Source organism: Urocitellus parryii, chromosome 9 (assembly GCF_045843805.1).
Source record: "Urocitellus parryii isolate mUroPar1 chromosome 9, mUroPar1.hap1, whole genome shotgun sequence".
NCBI classification, from domain to species: Eukaryota; Metazoa; Chordata; class Mammalia; order Rodentia; family Sciuridae; genus Urocitellus; species Urocitellus parryii.
Window position 1 is genome coordinate 75,046,519 of NC_135539.1, and position 17,610 is coordinate 75,064,128.

The 17,610-nt window shown below is 36.8% G+C and overlaps 1 protein-coding gene across 1 annotated transcript; it reads left to right on the plus strand.

The window, feature by feature from the left end:
* Nucleotides 1–212: 212 nt before the first annotated feature.
* LOC144256813 (aldo-keto reductase family 1 member C4-like) lies at nt 213–14,906 on the plus strand. The gene is made up of 9 exons (XM_077802267.1): nt 213–329; nt 4,961–5,128; nt 5,951–6,067; nt 6,929–7,006; nt 7,427–7,549; nt 10,572–10,681; nt 10,938–11,103; nt 13,438–13,520; nt 14,716–14,906. Exons 1-9 carry the CDS (start codon nt 246–248, stop codon nt 14,756–14,758), a joined length of 972 nt encoding a protein of 323 aa, XP_077658393.1. The 5' UTR covers nt 213–245; the 3' UTR covers nt 14,759–14,906.
* Nucleotides 14,907–17,610: the final 2,704 nt, after the last annotated feature.

Sequence of the window (17,610 nt, forward strand, 5' to 3'; positions counted from 1 at the left end):
TATCATTGTATAGCAAATTGCTTAAGATATTTTCCATATTAAATTATGAACTGGTTCTAATTGTCTTCTCACATGTGAAATATTGCTTTAACCCCACTCCTCCTATAAAATATTGTGTAATCATTAGACAGCAACTAAATTGGTCAACCATTAGATAAACAGATGGAGTTGTGAAATCCAATTATTTAGTGCACTAGAAGGCAGAAGGAAGAACAGAACCTACTCAGGTTGAGGAGTCACAGGCAATGAATTCCAAACATCAGTATGTGGAGCTCAATGATGGTCACTTCATTCCTAGGCTGGGCTTTGGCACCTATAAACCTGAAGAGGTAACAGTAAGGGGTTGGGTTGAGGGTTCAAAAGAAAGTAGACACAGGATGAATGGAATCCAATCTGGGTTGTCAATTTACTTGGTTTGTATATAACACTCAGTGGGAGGGGGCTAAAGTGGTTCTCTATTTCTCCAGGCGAGAGCTATTCCATGTGCAGGAGAGACAGTGCTCAGACATTGCTCTACTTCACTGTCTGATGGTGGGGTCACCCATTGAGTATTCCAGGCACTCATGTCCTCCCACCAACCAAATGTCAGTGTATTGAAACAATTTAGTAGAAACATGAATGTCAGCACTTGGTTTTCACAGGTACTGGTTTCTGTTTATTTCTATACTTTGGTAGTTTTTTTCAGTCTTCTAAACAGACAAGATCCAGAGACATTTGTGCAGCAAAAGGCACTTGAGATGAGAAGCATAGAATCATTGACGGGGAATACTTCCTTTCCACTGTGAGATAGCCTTTGGCATTTCACAGAAAATGTTGGACCTTGGCTTAGTAGAATTTTTCATGTGCTCTTAACTGTGGGAAATTTACCGGAATGTATAACATCCTGGATAAGTCAAACTGGGACTTAACAAGGGTATTTGTGAATTGTTGGTCATTGTTCACATGTTTTATATTGGTAGATGACCCTCTGAAGTAGAGCAAGCTAAGTTCACTAGACTGGAACAGTTTTGTATTCCAATATCATTCTCTGACCACTTAATTGTGTGACAAGAGATCAATTCCCTGAAGTTTGAATTTAAACTTTTTCCTTCTGTAAGACTTAAGGAAACATCCAGAGAGCAATTGTAAGACCTGTGGCAGGACTTGGTTACATTGTAGGGAAAAGGGGCATGAATGGTTTCACCAGGGCTTCAGCCCTGCTCCAAGTGCCCTTACACATAAGAAATTCAGGGCTAGTATCAGCAGAGGGTGGTGGTAGGATGCAGTATGGCATTTTTTTTGATTGCATGGAAAAAAAAAACTTTTGAAATTTTTAAAACAGAAAAGAATGTGTTTAATCTACCTTTCTATTCTCTAATAAATGAACTTTCAAATCACTGTCCAAATTTTGCAGACCATGCAATAATTGTCAACTTTACTCTTATTATATCTTCCAGAAATGTTAGAGAGTTAGCTTTAACGGTTGATGCTTGTGTGAATAACCCCTACAGGATGAGTATTATTTCATATTTGTAAGTCTACATCCTTAGAATATACATTTTTCCCCCAGCCAGTGTTTAGTTCTGTCTGTCATATAGAGAGATGGTTGTTGGCCAGAGGTGACACAGCACATTGCTCTTTGTTCAAGAACATATTATCAATCTGGCCCCTGGAGGGCATCTGGTTACTTGGATTTTTTCCACAACACACAAGGATGATGGTTTTCCTCAAAGGGTACAAACAGTGGAGTGTATTTATGTATTCTGCAGTCATGTTCATAGTCCTGTTTTTCTAGGGCAATAGGATAGTTTGTCAAAAGACCAGAGAAAATACCTGGAGACTGCATACAAGGCAGGAGTCCTTATTGAAAAATGCCCATGGGGAGGGTCCTGCAGTGACAGGCTGAACCACAGCACCTGCCTCCCTCACATTGCTTTGCTAAGCAGGGCTTCCTCCTCCTCAGGACATCTTGTCCTGTGCTCATTGGCTGCATGAGCAACACTTATCCTTTCCATAGTGCCTTCAGTTCTATCCCAGTCACCACAGACAGAGGGGTTTCAACCTGAATGTTTTATTTGTGCCTTTTAGTTATACATGCAGTAGAGTCTATTTCAACATATTGATACAAAGATGGAGTATATATTAATCTAATTAGGATCCCAGTCTTATGATGCACATGATGTGGAGATTCATTGAGGTATCTTGATATGTGAACATAGGAAAATTATGCCAGTTTTATTCCATTTTCTTTTTTTTCTTATCATGTTTATTTTTTGTATCTATATGAACTCATGGATTCTTACTTTTTTCATTATTTATTTTTATTAGTGCATTACAATTATACATAATAGTGGGATTCATTCTGCCATATTCTTACATGCACATAATTTAATTAATTTCATTCCCTGGTAACTTCCCTTAGCCTTCCCACCTCCTTTCTCCTGATCCACTTTCTCTACTCTACTGATCTGTCTTCTAGTATTATAATTATTATTTTAATTAGTGTATTATAATTATATATATAATGCATTCTATATGTATACACACATAATGATTCCCTGTGGAACATGGACATGGCATAATTTGCTAGATTTCATTCCCCATACTTCCCCATGTCCTTCTTTCCTCCATCCCTCTCAGTCCCCTTCCTTTACTCCATTGGTCTTCCTTCTATTTTTGTGAAATTCCCTTTTTTATTATTCCTTCCCCCACCTTTTTCTTTTTAAAATATTTTTAGTTGTCAATGGACCTTTGTTTATTTTTATGTGGTGCTGAGAATCAAACCCAGTGCCTCACACATGCTAGGTAAGCACTTTGCCACTGAGCCAAAACCCCAGCCATACCCCACCTTTCCCTAGCTCCTGCAAATGAGAGAAAACACTTTACCCTTGACTTTCTCATTCTGACTTATTTCATTTAGCATGAGTTTCTTTAGTTCCATCCATGTACATTCAAATGACATAATTTCATTCTTTATGGCTGAATAAAACTCTATTGTGTATATATGCCACATTTTCTTAGCCACTAGTCTGTTGACCTAGGCTGGTTTAATAACTTAGCTATTGTGAATTCCTATCCTACCTCCCTTCTCTGCTTTCCCTGTTGTCTAATCCTCTGAACTTTTATTCTTCCCTATCCTTTCCTCCTTATTGTGTATTAGCATCCACATATCACAGAGAACATTTGACCTTTGCTTTTTTGAGATGGGCTTATTTCATTTAGCATTATACTTTCCAGATCCATCCATTTACTGGCAAATATCATAAAGTCATTCTTCTGTATGGCTATGTAATATTCCACTGTGTATAGAAACTACATTTTCTTTATCCATTCATCTGTTGAAGGGCATCTAGTCTGGTTTCATAGTTTAGCAGTTGTATTCTGATTTTGCTGTAGTATGCTGATTTTAACTCCTCTGGATATACATATAGAGTAGTTGTATAACTGGGTCAAATGGTTGATCCATTCTTAGTTTTTTGAGGAATTTCCATACTGCTTTCGAGAGTGGTTATACCAATTTGCAGTTCTACCAGAAACGAATGAGTGTATCTTTCCCCCTACATTCTCACCAACAGTTGTTTTTTCCTGTATTCTTGATAGCTGCCATTCTGTCTTTAGTGAGGTGAAATCTCAATGTGGTTTGTGTTTCCATTTCTCTAATTACTAAAGATTTTGAGCATTTCTTCTTGTATTTTTTGACTGTTTGATCTCTTCTTTTGGGAAGTGTCTGTTCACTTCCTTTATCTCTTTATTGACCTTTTTGGGGGGTAAGATATTCAAACTCATTGTATATTCTGCAAAATAATGTGTTATCTGCAGTGCAAGTGGCAAAGATTTTCTCTCACTCTGTGGGCTCAAGAGAGGGGTTTTATATGTTGGGCTGCAGGAAGCAGTGACATCGTCAGCATTAACTTGCTTAATTTGGTTATCTGATCAACATCCCATAGAGCCACTGTCCAGGCATACATGCAAAAAGCATCATTCCACAGGTAATATTAGCTTGCCCTCATTTCCACATGTATGAGAGAAAGTCAGAGTCCTTCGAGGTAATATGTGTATGAATGTACAGGACCAAACTTAACCTCATTATTCCATAGTTAGACCGTGTTTTTTTTGAAAAGGGACATGCAGGGTCATGGTGTTTTACTATCCTCTTTTCTCTCTCTCTCTCTCTCTCTCTCTATATATATATATATATATATATATATATATATATATATATTATAATATATTTAGAATTTTATGTATGTATATATAATTCTCTGGTAGACTGGAACTGTGAGATGTCTTAGCAGAGCGTATCCATTTAAACAGCCCCACCGAAAACCTTAGGAAATGATCTCAACAGCTTTTCTTGTACAAAATATTTTCCATGTGATTTCAAAATTCACTGTAGGTGAAATTTAGTATATTTTGGTGTCTTCATTGGGAGATGTTTTATAAGTACCTTGCACGTATGTCTTCTATACTCATTCCATATCCTCTTTTCCTTTATTAATATTCCTTAGTGACTTTGTCACATAAACGATAACATGACTATACCTGTGTGCTGTGTCCTATGATTTCTTGTAGAAAATCACTGAGCTTGAGTTGCTCCTGGGGTCCTTGGCTGCCAGTGTACTCAGATCTGTGTCTGAAAAGGCTTGCTGGATGCCAGATTCTTGTCTTCTAGGAAATGCCCAGACAAAGTAGATTTGGGGGTCATTATTCCAAATACAGAACTAACACAATACACAGGCAAAGTTGAGTTTTGTGAAGTTTCTGCTTCTGCCCATGACATTCAGTATTGCTTTTTGTCAATTTCATTCAGCCTTACAGAAGAGAAAATTGGGTATTCAAAGTCCCTTATCACACAATTAAGTTGTCTGAAGAAAACATTGCAATATAAACACTTCTTGTTTAGTGAATTGTCCATTTTGTAATGAGTAACTACTCACAATATGATTCTCAAAGTCATTTCTGGTGTTGTTTGTTCCTCTAGGTTCCCAAGAGTAAGACCACAGAGGCCACCAAAATAGCTATAGAAGCTGGGTTCCGCCATATTGATTGTGCTTATTTTTACGAAGTAGAAGAGGAGGTAGGATTGGCCGTTAGAAGCAAGATTGCAGATGGCACTGTGAAGAGAGAAGACATATTCTATACTTCAAAGGTATTGTGTATGTAGTGTAAAAATTACTGAAGTGTGATATGAAGAATTGAAAATTATGTTAGGTGATCAATTCTTGATGGAAGTGGCCATTAATACAATATTTGTTCACATATAATACCCAGTATCATAATAGAGAAAGATTATGAATTGCTACTCATAGTCTCTAATTTTGATATTAAAGTTCCTTTACTTTCCTGATTCTCCAATCAGCACTATGATTTAGTATTGGTTGTGGTATTAGAAAGAATTATAGTTTCATTATATCCTGGGAAACTTGCTAAATCTTCTCATCATTCTAAATATCAACATTTTACATTTGTGATTTTTTAGAGAACAATGTCAGTCAGTCTGTGGGTAGTAAACAAGGAGTAGCTAACATGTGTTGATTCATGTCTTGCATATATTAAAATGGTCAAAATGTGTTTCCTTTCAGATTTATACATAGAAAAATATTAATTCTTATCTTTTGAAGTGGATAGATGAGATAGAGTAACAATTAGTTTGTAAATTCTTTGAAACTCAATTCAGAAATTCATTATTGCTATGTGATGGAATTATATTGCTTGAGTAATTCCTTTGATAGTTCAATTGATCGACTAATAAAAAACAAAATATATAATCCAGTTTACATAAATAAGTCAGATGAATGGAAACCCAAGTCCTGAGGAGAACATCATCCCTGTGATCCACAGTATCTAAGCAAAATAAAAAAGAGAGTTTCAATGTGAAATGTTTCAATGTTTCAAATATTTCAATGTTTCAATCTTCCAAGTATGGGCAACATGTTAATCCAGTCCAATTTCCTTTTATTAACCTCTGCAGCTATGGTTAACTTTTCTTCGACCAGAGCTTGTCCAATCTTGTTTGGAAAAATCACTGAAAAAACTTAATTTTGACTATGTTGACCTCTATCTTATTCATTGCCCAATGGAGTTGAAGGTAGGAAACTTGCATCATGGAACTTATTTAATTTCAGCCCTCAGCATGACCATTATTACCATAGATGGTTGAATGAAGCTTCTATTATAAATTTATTCAAACTTAATTTATACGAATTATAGAAAGTCCTAAAGATTCAGATTTATTGTTAGAAGGGATCTTCAGAAACCTCCGTGTTTATTCATCCATTATGTCTGCGTTACTAGAGGTTTGCTTGGGTTTTGTCCTAGCTTTTTCCACTGGTTGTAAATGGGACTTTGGGGCAGTTCAGGTTTCATGGTCATTAGTATTTGATAGAGTCTCTTCCTCTTCCAGCATCAATCCAATCTTAAATAGAAACTTGAAACCATCTTAGGTGCACCTACATATTCTTGGACCCACATGTGTCCAGGTAGATGAGGAATACTGTTTAACCTGTGTCATCTCTGAAATCCATTATTTCTGGAGATCAATCCCATGTGTCTATGGACTTTCCCAATGAAAGACAGGCCTTTCCCCAGGGCCATGTGTAGGGACAAGAAAAGTAACATAATCCAACAAGGAGATCCCATTAAGATGACTGAAAAAAATCTTATTAAATTACACACACACAATTATATATATGTACACACATATATTTATATACACACACACATATATATAATTGAACATATAGAAAATTTCAAGTAAAATTATTCAGGAAGCTAAGCATATAAAGGTATTCCTTACACCTCCACATTTAAATAGCTTTTAAATAGATGAATATAGAGTACTGATCCATGTATTTTAGGAAGGCTTAGTGACCCATCCCCTAGATATATCTAGTAGCCTTGCTGTGTGTGGAATTCGGTAAGACTGCTGTGATGATCACTTCTATTGCAGCCAGGGGAAGAGCTTTTTCCACAAGATGAAAATGGAAAAATAATATATGACTCAGTGGATCTCTGTGCCACATGGGAGGTGAGTACCTGAAGGAGTGACCTCATAGGAAGCCCACAAGGTGACATTAAGGTCATGCTTTCTCCTGAAATTTTGGGTCTAGAAATCATTGTTTAAAAGAGTTTTTTGTTTGTTTGATTGTTTATTATATGGTGGGAAGGAACATATTACTGGAATGTGACAAAGGGAAAATAATGACACTGAGGACCTGCAGCTCCTGCCTCCACATGCAGTCATGTCTGATGCCCTAAGAGGACACAGGAATTCTTTTACTGGCTCTCAACACCTTCCCATATAATCTTTACCATTTTCCCCTCTTCACAATCAATTCATCAGCTTTGTTGTCATTCCTGGACAGTGCTCCTCTTAACAGTTCTGTCTTGCCTTCATAGTGACATAGTTAACTGTACATATGCCTCTTCCCAACCCCTTCCTCCCAAGGCCATGGAGAAGTGCAAGGACGCAGGATTGGCCAAGTCCATCGGGGTGTCCAACTTTAACCGCAGGCAGCTGGAGATGATCCTGAATAAACCAGGCCTCAAGTATAAGCCTGTCTGCAACCAGGTGAGAGCCCTGAGCCTCACTGCCATCTCTTAGAACATTTCTTTGTTTCTATATCACTGCAAGCTGTCCATTGGTCCTGTCCCCCAGTTCATTTGCCTTTGTGGAACAGAAGAGTCTAAGACTAGCGCTACTGTGCTGGAGTGTATGGAAGAGTCTTAATTGTGTCTCTACTGGGTGAATCCTCCTTAGTGAAAATAAGGGGAAGATCTTAGTGCTCAGTTTATGGGGAAATCAGGTGATGTAAAGGTGACCAAGAAGGAGAGGGGTTGTTCATCAGACTTCAGGGGCAAGGTGAGCTTGTCCTTGAGCAATGAAGGATGACTGAGACCGCATGGGTGAATGTTCTGCGGAGGGAATTTTGTGTAGGAAAGAAGGCCAGTACATAGGAATGGGCAGTGAGCAAGGGAAAAGACTGAAAATAGGAGATCAGTGGTCAGATTGGTGTGGAGGTTGGGTTCTTTCGTCCTTTTTATCTCTTACTTCAGCTTTCTGGACTCAGAGGAACATTTAACAGGAAAGAGTAAAGTAGGGCTTGTGAAAGTTAAAGGATTCGAGGAAGTTAGTTGCTTATGGTGATAATTGATGATGAATGAGACCCACATTCAGGAACTTTTCCTGATTGTACAGTTAGTCTTGTGCCTGAGCCCCTTTTTCTAGCTTTTCTTGATGCTTTCAGATATAAAATCAACTGTGCAATCACATCTATTCTGTGCATAGTTCTGTGCTCTAACTTACTTTTTGACAACATTCACTGTTGGAATTATTGTCTTTGATTGGAAAACAGAGCTTATAAAAATCATGAATTTCATATATCTTGATAGAGCATGATAAATTTCAAATATGTGTTAAAAACTGAGAAAAATTAGTATTAGTTTTACCCCTATATTTTTTTATCATGAATATTTTCAAATATACAGAAAAAGTTAGAGGATGATAGTGGGCATCCATATTTTCCATGCTTTATCTAAAATTGTTGACTTTTGGTTTCACTGTAAGATATTGATTTATGTGGCTACATCTGCATACTTATGTGTGATACTTTCTACATCACTTCAATGTAAATTGTAGACTAGAGCATATTCACTTTTAGAGACCTCAGAGAACATCTCCTAGGAATGAAGATGTTCTTTCATATCAGCTCAATTCCATTACTCTATCTAAAGGAATTTAAAGTCTCTCACAGCATCTATGTCCAGTCTTTATTCAAATTTCCCATTGCTTTTCTGAAATATAGTATATAGTTCTTCCTCTTTTTCTGGATGCAACTGTGGTTCACATGTTGCTTTCTGTCGTGTTTCTTAAGATCTTTTCACACAGAATGTTCATCCAGTGTTTTTCCACGTGACATTTTGAACCAGGATCTTTTTCAAACTGTCTTATTATATCGGTTAACATGTTTTTACATTCATTCCCATTTTCTATTAGTTAGGAGTTAGTCTTCTTATAGATCAAGGGCCTGCAGAGGAGCCAAGGCAGCCAGAGTGGTCCTCGGTTACTGGTTTTTGCATCATGCTAGTACAATTTCAGACATGTTGCTCAGAGTAGCAGGCCATGAGTTTATTAGAAAGTATAAGAAAGGGGAAAAGAGGACACTCTCAAGAGATAGAGCAAATCCTCTGAGAGGAGAGAGGGAGGGTATGCCCATCCTGCCTTCCAGTTTTATTGGGTGTTGCATGGAAGACTTCAGAGTCTTGCTCAGGTTCACTTCTTGCTTTTGATGACAATAGCATTGCCTCAGATTTTCAAGTCTCCATTGTGCATGTTCTTGCTCTGCAGAGAGAGATTTTTAAGTGTGAGTCACTTTCTTTTAATGGGTAGACAACTCACAAACCACACGAAGTCTGAATTTGAAACAAATCAAAGAATTTTATTTTGCCAATTTTACCTGACCAGGGACTGCTTTTGTCAGAGACCAAGTAGCTCTCTGAAAGAACATCAGCCACAAGTTGTTTGTGACCAAAGTATTTAAGGAAGAAAACAGAGAAGAAAATCATATCCCAGGAACTTTCCTATGGAATTTTACATATTGCAAGCAAGTAGAATACAAGGGGCTGTAAATGCTGTTAGCAGAGCAAAACCAGAAAACAATATCCTCCTTTATGGGGTCTATATCCTTATGTGTATGGGTCTACCCCAAAATAATTAAAAAAAACAAAACACCTTGAGAATGGCCTGTGTAACAAGTTCCTCACGGGAAGTAAGAAGATGGAGTCCCTACTTACTTATACTTGTCTACAGTTATTTCTTATACTTAATACTGTTCTAGTAACCTATTTCCATCTCTATATTTATCTGTAACTATCTGTATCTATATCAGACCTCTGAGCTCATACATTACATTACATTATCTATATCTTATTGTTTGCAACTTAAATCCTATGTCTTACTGTGATCAAATTGTTGTATTGTTACTTTTTTAAATCTTATAACTATGGCAGACTGGAGTAACTTAACATTACTAATTCTATAACACTTATCTTGTAATCCTATTATTTTACTAATTAATATTTCATTAACCTGTAATTTCTAATCTATAGCCTATAACCTATAACCTGTATTGATTAAATTCAGACTATAACATTCCCCTACACTGACTTGTTCGATTTGGAACTTGTTCTTATAGATGGTTAGGTGGAATTCTAAGCTTCCTAAATTCTGGAATCTGGTTTTATTGGCGTTTTTTGTTTTTGTTGTTGTTAAATGTATTTTTTGTTTTACTTTATTTTTTTAGTTCTTATTGATTTATTTATTTCTTACATACATAATAATAAATGGAGTGCATTACCTTCATAATTATCCATTCGCAGCACAATTTTTTTGATGAACAAATTTAACCAGATGTCACCTGAAGAATGCCTACCAAAGGTCTTTCAAACTTATCCTTATAAATCTTTGAGGATATCTCTTGATTTTGGCTCAAGTTTCCATTTTTTAAATTCAGCTTCTTTTTCTTTGACATTTTGGATTCATATTAACATTAGTGTTTATCAGAATCAGATACTTTCTATCTTGTCCACTGCAGGTAGAATGTCATGTTTATCTCAACCAGAGGAAACTGCTGGACTTCTGCCAATCCAAAGACATTGTTCTGGTTGCCTATGGTGCTCTTGGAACTCAACGATACAAAGATTGGTAATGAGAACCTCAGGGAGTAGACCTCCAATACCATTAATGATGAGCTATCTATAGTCTACAAGACTCAGAGTTCAAAAGGTCACTCTCAACTGACCCTGGAAGAGCGGAACATTTACATTTCTGGGAAGATCCCATAAGACACTGATGCTGCTGGTCCAGGGACAGCATTTGAAGATCCCTGTTTAGAGTGGGCTCAACAGACCTGAGGAGACTATGGGAGGAAGATGCCATAGTCTCCTGTCTTTCCTTCCAGGGTTGACCAGAACTCCCCAGTTCTCTTGGATGATCCAGTTCTTGGTGCCTTGGCAAAAAAGCACAAGCGATCCCCAGCCCTGATTGCCCTCCGCTACCAGCTGCAGCGTGGGGTTGTAGTTCTGGCCAAGAGTCTCAACGAGAAGAGGATCAAAGAGAACATTCAGGTATAGAGAAGGGCTGTGGGCACTGGGGTTGTTACACAGACTCCTTTACATGTGTGCTTCTTTGAATACTCCAAGTCAATATCCTCAGCATGTCCTCCATATGTAAGATTTCAGGTGCTTTCAGAAGTGTGTTTTCTTACTCTACAATGCAACAGGCAGTATAGCAAAATAAATTAGGATTGGATAAAGCACAGGTTTTCAGTATTTCTAGCCATGCATATGTAAACCTGTTCAAGTGACATCTTTGTTTTTTGTTTTTTTTTTAATATTCTGAAATGAAAATTTGGAATGGGTGATTTTTATTCCATAAATTATAATTTTATCTTACATTTCTCCAAATACTTGATATATTTTAATATTCATATATTTATTCAATTTGAATTTTTCACTGTTGACTGTCAGTTTATGAGTTGCTCATTGAATAGCTTGCTTTTCTTTTCATTTACAAGTAGGAGAATTTTATTAAACCATTACTTGGAGTAGTTGCAAAGAAAGCTTCCTCAATATTGAGGTCAATACAAAGAGCTTTTGCTACCTCATAATTCTATGATTTGCCTGTTTGCCTTGGCTCGGCCTGAACTCAGTGAATGTCTTTCAACTACCCTGGCTGCTTGGATTTTGTAATGAACTCTCCTATGCATTTCCAGAACAATGTGCTCCCTCTGCTTCAGTCCTGCTTGCTCTGTTCTCTGGGGTGTCTGAGCTCCCCTCCATAGAAGTTCACATCCACCAGTTGGTGACTCAGGCTTCATCTCATCACATAGCCCTGTCCCCAGGTAGTGAATGGATCATTGTAGAGCCTTCTCATGCCTCACCTCAGAATGGGCACATAGCTGCTTTCACCAAGTTCTAATGGTCACCTAGTTAGAGACCAGGCAATATTCTCGAGATAGGGAAACATACATGGTCTCTTAGTGAAAGAAGATGCAATTTCACCTAAGAAAGAGTTTGGATACTGGGAGATGTGAATTACTGGGGGTAACATTTTTTTTTTTTGCAAACAATTGACCATTTTTATATTCTCTGGATATATTTTTCAGATTTAGATATATTTGTTGAAATATGTTCTCCCCAATTCCACTTTGACTTCCATGCTCCTTATGCTATATTTTCATGAAGAGAATTCCTTGTCTTATTTTTGTCTTTATGCCTTCATTTTGTGGTTGATGAATGTCATATTTTTTCTTATATTGGGAACTCAACAGTATTATATTACATTTCTTTACAAAACTTTTATAACTCTTAAATTCCACATTTAATTCAACTGCAGTTTTTTTAAAATTATGAAATAAAAATCCAAATACACACATGATTTTTAAATGCCTAGCTAAACCCCCCAACAAGAGGATTTACATTTCTGACTACTTTTCTATTAAAAAGAATCACTTTATCATTGTTGATGCAGATTGTCCTTGTTTGCTTTATATTTCATTGGAGCTCTTAATAAATTGGAAAGAAACTACTTTTTGAAATTTAAAGATTCTAATCTATGATTGTGATATGAATTTCCAATATTTAGCTAGTCTTTAAACATATTGCACCAAACTTACCTATGAAGGCATTTGTGTAAATTCCGTTACATTTATTCATATAGGAGTGATAATTTTGATAATCTTTGAATAAAATATCCATTTTCATTTTAAGAATTTCCAAGTGTGCAGAAGAGTTCACAGAAGAATGCAGAGAATGCTACTCATCCAATTCCTCAATTGTTAAATTTTACTCTCTTGACATTTTTAAGGAAATTACCAAAGATTTAATTATCCATTTGTTTCAGTATGTTAGCAATTCCTGAAAATTTTCCATGTTTTAAATGCCTAAAATTTAGACAAAGTGATTCTTGGAGCTAGGTCACTTGTTTTTTGAGCAGGATATTATTAGTACCTTAACAATTATTGACATAAAAATGTTGAACAAAAGTCATTGTTGAAGTTTTTAATCTGTCCATTGATGGAATATAGAAAACAAACTGTATCCTTGAAAAATCATTGAATTATCTTACATAGTTCAAAACGTGGCCTCTAGAGTTTTCTGGGTTTTTAAAAAATGTATGACACTGTAATCTTGGAATAACATTAGCTTTATTTTGCTCAGTTTCTTTTTGCAATTTCTTTTTGTCTGTAGTCGTACAGTTTCTATATCTTATATGTCAAAAGTGATCTCTATTTGTCACCTGATATTCACAGACCATTTGAGTGTTCTTTTGATGTCTTTAGTAACTTTTGGAAACTTCTTAGATATTTTAAATGTTTCTGCAACAACATGATTTCATTGGATTTCCAAGATTTGCAATATGCAGTCTACATAGGCTAAAAACTTTCTACTGTGTGATAGGTTTTTGATTTCGAGTTGACTGCAGAAGACATGAAAGACCTAGATGGCCTGAACAGAAATTTTCGATATCTATCTTTGAAGTTGTAAGTAACTTTAGTATTCATGTGTCCTTTGGTAGTTATTTCAAGTCTTTCCCTCCTTTTCAGTACAGTTTTGATCAGAACCCAGACACTGTATTTGGCTTTCAAAAGGCTTCCATTGAGGAGAATATATGGTTGTGAATTAAAAAATGTAGACATCTCAACTCAGTGGATAAAGTAGTTTTGAGAAGAGAGATTCAACAATGGAAGAATGTGCAGAGAAAACACCCTTGTTGAAGAGATTAATAGTCATGAAAAAGTCTTTATTCCTATTGATGCATTAGGGTTTTAGAATCTGGCATTGGACATACATTATAAGTGATGGTCAACAAGGAATATATTATGTTCCTTCTGCCTGTGGGAATGTTAATTCATATTAGAAATTAATGTGGTGGTGTTTGAAAGGGGATTAGATAATCCATGGTTACATGTGCTTAAATATTGGCTGGTTTATTGTTATCATTACTAATCTTTTTGTCAATATAGATAAAATGAAGGATGAAGTAGGAACATAACATCAAGAGACAGTAAAAAGCAGTTGGAAATTCTTGTTACCTATTAAGTATTTCAAGAAGTAATGATTTTCTGTTCTATTGCTACTAAAGTATAGAGATGTAAATAGTATATGGTGAGCTCCAGGGGTTTGCAGGTCTGTCTTACAAACAACATTCTTTCCATATCTGAATTTAGCACCATGTCATGTGTGATGGGCAGTGAGCAAAGAAATTAATGAATTAGTGAAATGGAAGTGAGATGGCTAGCAATATACTGTACACCTAAAATAGCTTTCATATTGATCAGTATCTGAACTTGTCCTTATACTAAACATGGCATAAATGGATGTGTCATCCTTCATAATGTAAGTAAATAAATGTGGTACAATCTGTTTCTGCTTTCACTGAGAATATGAAATAAGAAAGGATTACTTTGGCAGACTGACTGATAGAGCTAAAGAAGATGAATATGAGTGAATTCTTATCTTTGTGAGATTTTTGTGTTCTGTTCTCAGGAAGGAAATAGAATTTGAATAATTAGTTATAACTATAAAACCATTTCCTAAAGCTATATTCATGATAGTAGATATGGCAGATTCTACAACCACCCAAGAAATATAATGGAGCTCCTTAGTGTCACTTCTTTTCCTTTGTAGAAATGGAGTCACTGAGTCTATGTCACACATTTTTATTTTTCATTTTAGTATGTCTGACCACCCGCATTTTCCATTTGCTGATGAATATTAATCTGGACACCTTTTTCCTGACTTCTACTGGTATCCCTGACTTCAATTGTGATTCCAGAGGTGGCTCAGATGCTGATGATTGGACACATCGCTTCTGTTGTTAATCCATGCTTCTTAGCAACTCACATTCTGCTACAGCGAAGTTCACCAGTCCAGTAATTACATTTTTATCAATTTCTGAAAACAAAATAAACTTGTTTTCCTTAAGATTCTTACATTCACTTTCTTTGTTACATTTATGACTAGCTTCTTTTTGACTCATTATGAACAAAAACTAATTTGGCTACCAGCCTATAAGCAGGTGTTTGGGGATGCTAACACATTTTTGGTGTGGAAATAGATTGGGGGTTCTCAGGCTCTAGGGAAGTAGTAATTGATATTTAGTATTCAGTGATTCTCTAGCTCATGGAGTAACAAGATAACACACTGCATTTAGGTCATGGTTCTTAATCTGCAAGATGAAGCAGTCCTGGCAAGGAGGAGCAGCAGGCCAAGGCTCCCTTCCTGCAGTTTGACGACCAGAGCTTCCTGAAACTGGGCGTGAGGTTTTCCTTTCAGAGGGTTGTCAAGGACGTGAGAGGGGATAAGACCTGGAATTAGCATGAGGATTCAGTTGTGCAAAGGTTGAAGAGGGAAGAGTGGAGCACTTCTCTGTTTGGGACTAACAGGCAAAAGGTTTTTCTTTTTTCCTTTTTGGTGCATATAATTATATATAGTAGCAGGATTCATGATTCCAAATATATGCATGCACATAACATCTGATCCATCTCATATCTCAGTAACTTTCCCTTTTTGGCCCTCCCCCTCCCCCTGAACTGCTTGCTCTCTCCTCATCTTCCTTCCATTACTATTATTTATTTTATGTGATATAAATGTACATGTATATTTATGGATGATTTGATTGATTGATCTACTTTGGTATATTTGTACATGGAAATAGCATAATAGGGTAGGTTTCATTCCCCAGTTACTTCCCCATGTCTTCCCTTTTCCCTTCCCTTCTTCCTCTTGATTCCCTTCCTCTACTGTGATGGTTTTCCTTTCACCAAATGGTCTTTTGATAATTATATTCTGCAGACAAAAAGAAACTTTTTGCATCCTTTATCCAATGCCAAACCTGGAGTCATGAATAGCATTAAAAAGAAAAGCTGAAACAATTTTAATTAGAATATGTTTGGAAATATTCATGTCTGTTAGGATGCATTTATAGGAAGGAATTTCATAAATCACTTGGAAATTTAGAATATAGAGTGATGTGAGAAAATGTTGGACTAGAAAAGCTCCAGTTTCTCCCATGGAAACAGCAGGAATCTATTAGACTCTGGTGAATTAACACTGTACATGTTCTATGAACACTCAGTTGTTGAAAGCAACAAAGAAAGCACACAATGAAGAAAAATGAAATTCAGAATGGTAGACAATTTTAGAGTGGGTGCCTGCCATTGCCAAAACCTACTTTGCACGGTGTGGTCTTGTTCCATAGGTGGTGTCAACAGACCTATCAATTTCTTTCCTCAAAGCGAAGGAACTGTACTGAAATTCACTACATCTTATCTAGTCACAAACTTTGTAAGATATGAGAGTAACAAGTCTGCGCTTATCATCTCTAAAACAACTTGCTTCTTCCCCCCAGCCAGGCAAGCAGCACAACCTCCTAGATAATTGCTGAAATTAGATGACAGCCTTCAGCAGATCAGAGAGGTGGGTTGTTACTCATAGTCCAGCAAACACCAGATTTCATGGCACATGAAACAAACAGAAAATAAATTCTAGGGTACATATAAATGGCACCTAACAAAAGGGGAGCCATTTGTAAGTACCTTAGAAATTGTTTGTCACAAAGTCTTTGTGTGCCATAGAAAAAAAGATGAAATCTGATTTTTTAAATTTTTTTAAAGAAAATAAACAAAATGACCACCAGTAGCCTTTCCCAGTGCATGAAAAACAGACCATTATTGTGCAAGAGTGGAGGAGAAAATTGAGGCCCTTTGAGACATTATGGCAGCTTCTGCGCACACCGTGGTCAGCCCTTAGAAACCAATGAGGCTTACGCTCTCCAGGGGGATTCATCAGCGTTCAAAGATTTGGAATGCTCTTGGATGCAGGCCAAATGTAGGTGGAGAATGGGTTTCAGGGGGGAAATTTGTTATTTTCAGTGGTTGCTTTTATTTGGCTACAACAAGACATAAAACCTAATAAAAATAACATTGGCTTAACCCTCACTGATATGTTACTCCTATCACAAAAAATAAAAAACAAAACAAAACAAAACAACAACAAAAACAGAGAAAGAACAAGCTCTGGATATTGTCCACATGAGTCTAGATATTCTCCCATCTGCTCCAGGCTCTTCCTTATTCTGTATATTGACATCATTTTCAGGCTGGGAGCAGACCCCCCACCCTCCACCTCCCAGCAACAGCAATATCCAGATTAGGAAGAGGAGCCACCTCTTTCTAAAATAACCTTCTCAGAACAGAGGGTTACTTACACAGAAGCCCCCAGAAGGATCCTTTACATCTGGCATTGACTAGGACTCGGTCACAGCCCTTTCCCCACAGTGACCACATGCTAATGCCAATGTAATTCACATGCGTGACCCAAAGATAATTTGTCAACAATAGAAGTCAGGGACCATATTCTTCTTAGACTTGAAGTCACTTCCCTGATTATTCTTCACATCCTCTAGCGTGGAGACTCCAGTGAGGATCTGGATGGTCTTCAAGGCACAGGTGACGCCCAGGAAGACGTGTGTGTCCAGATGGTCCCCCACCATGACAGTGGGCATTCCTTCCGCATTGATGCCGTACTCCTGCCACCTGCAGCCGAGGTCTAAGTGGCTGGGCTTCCAGA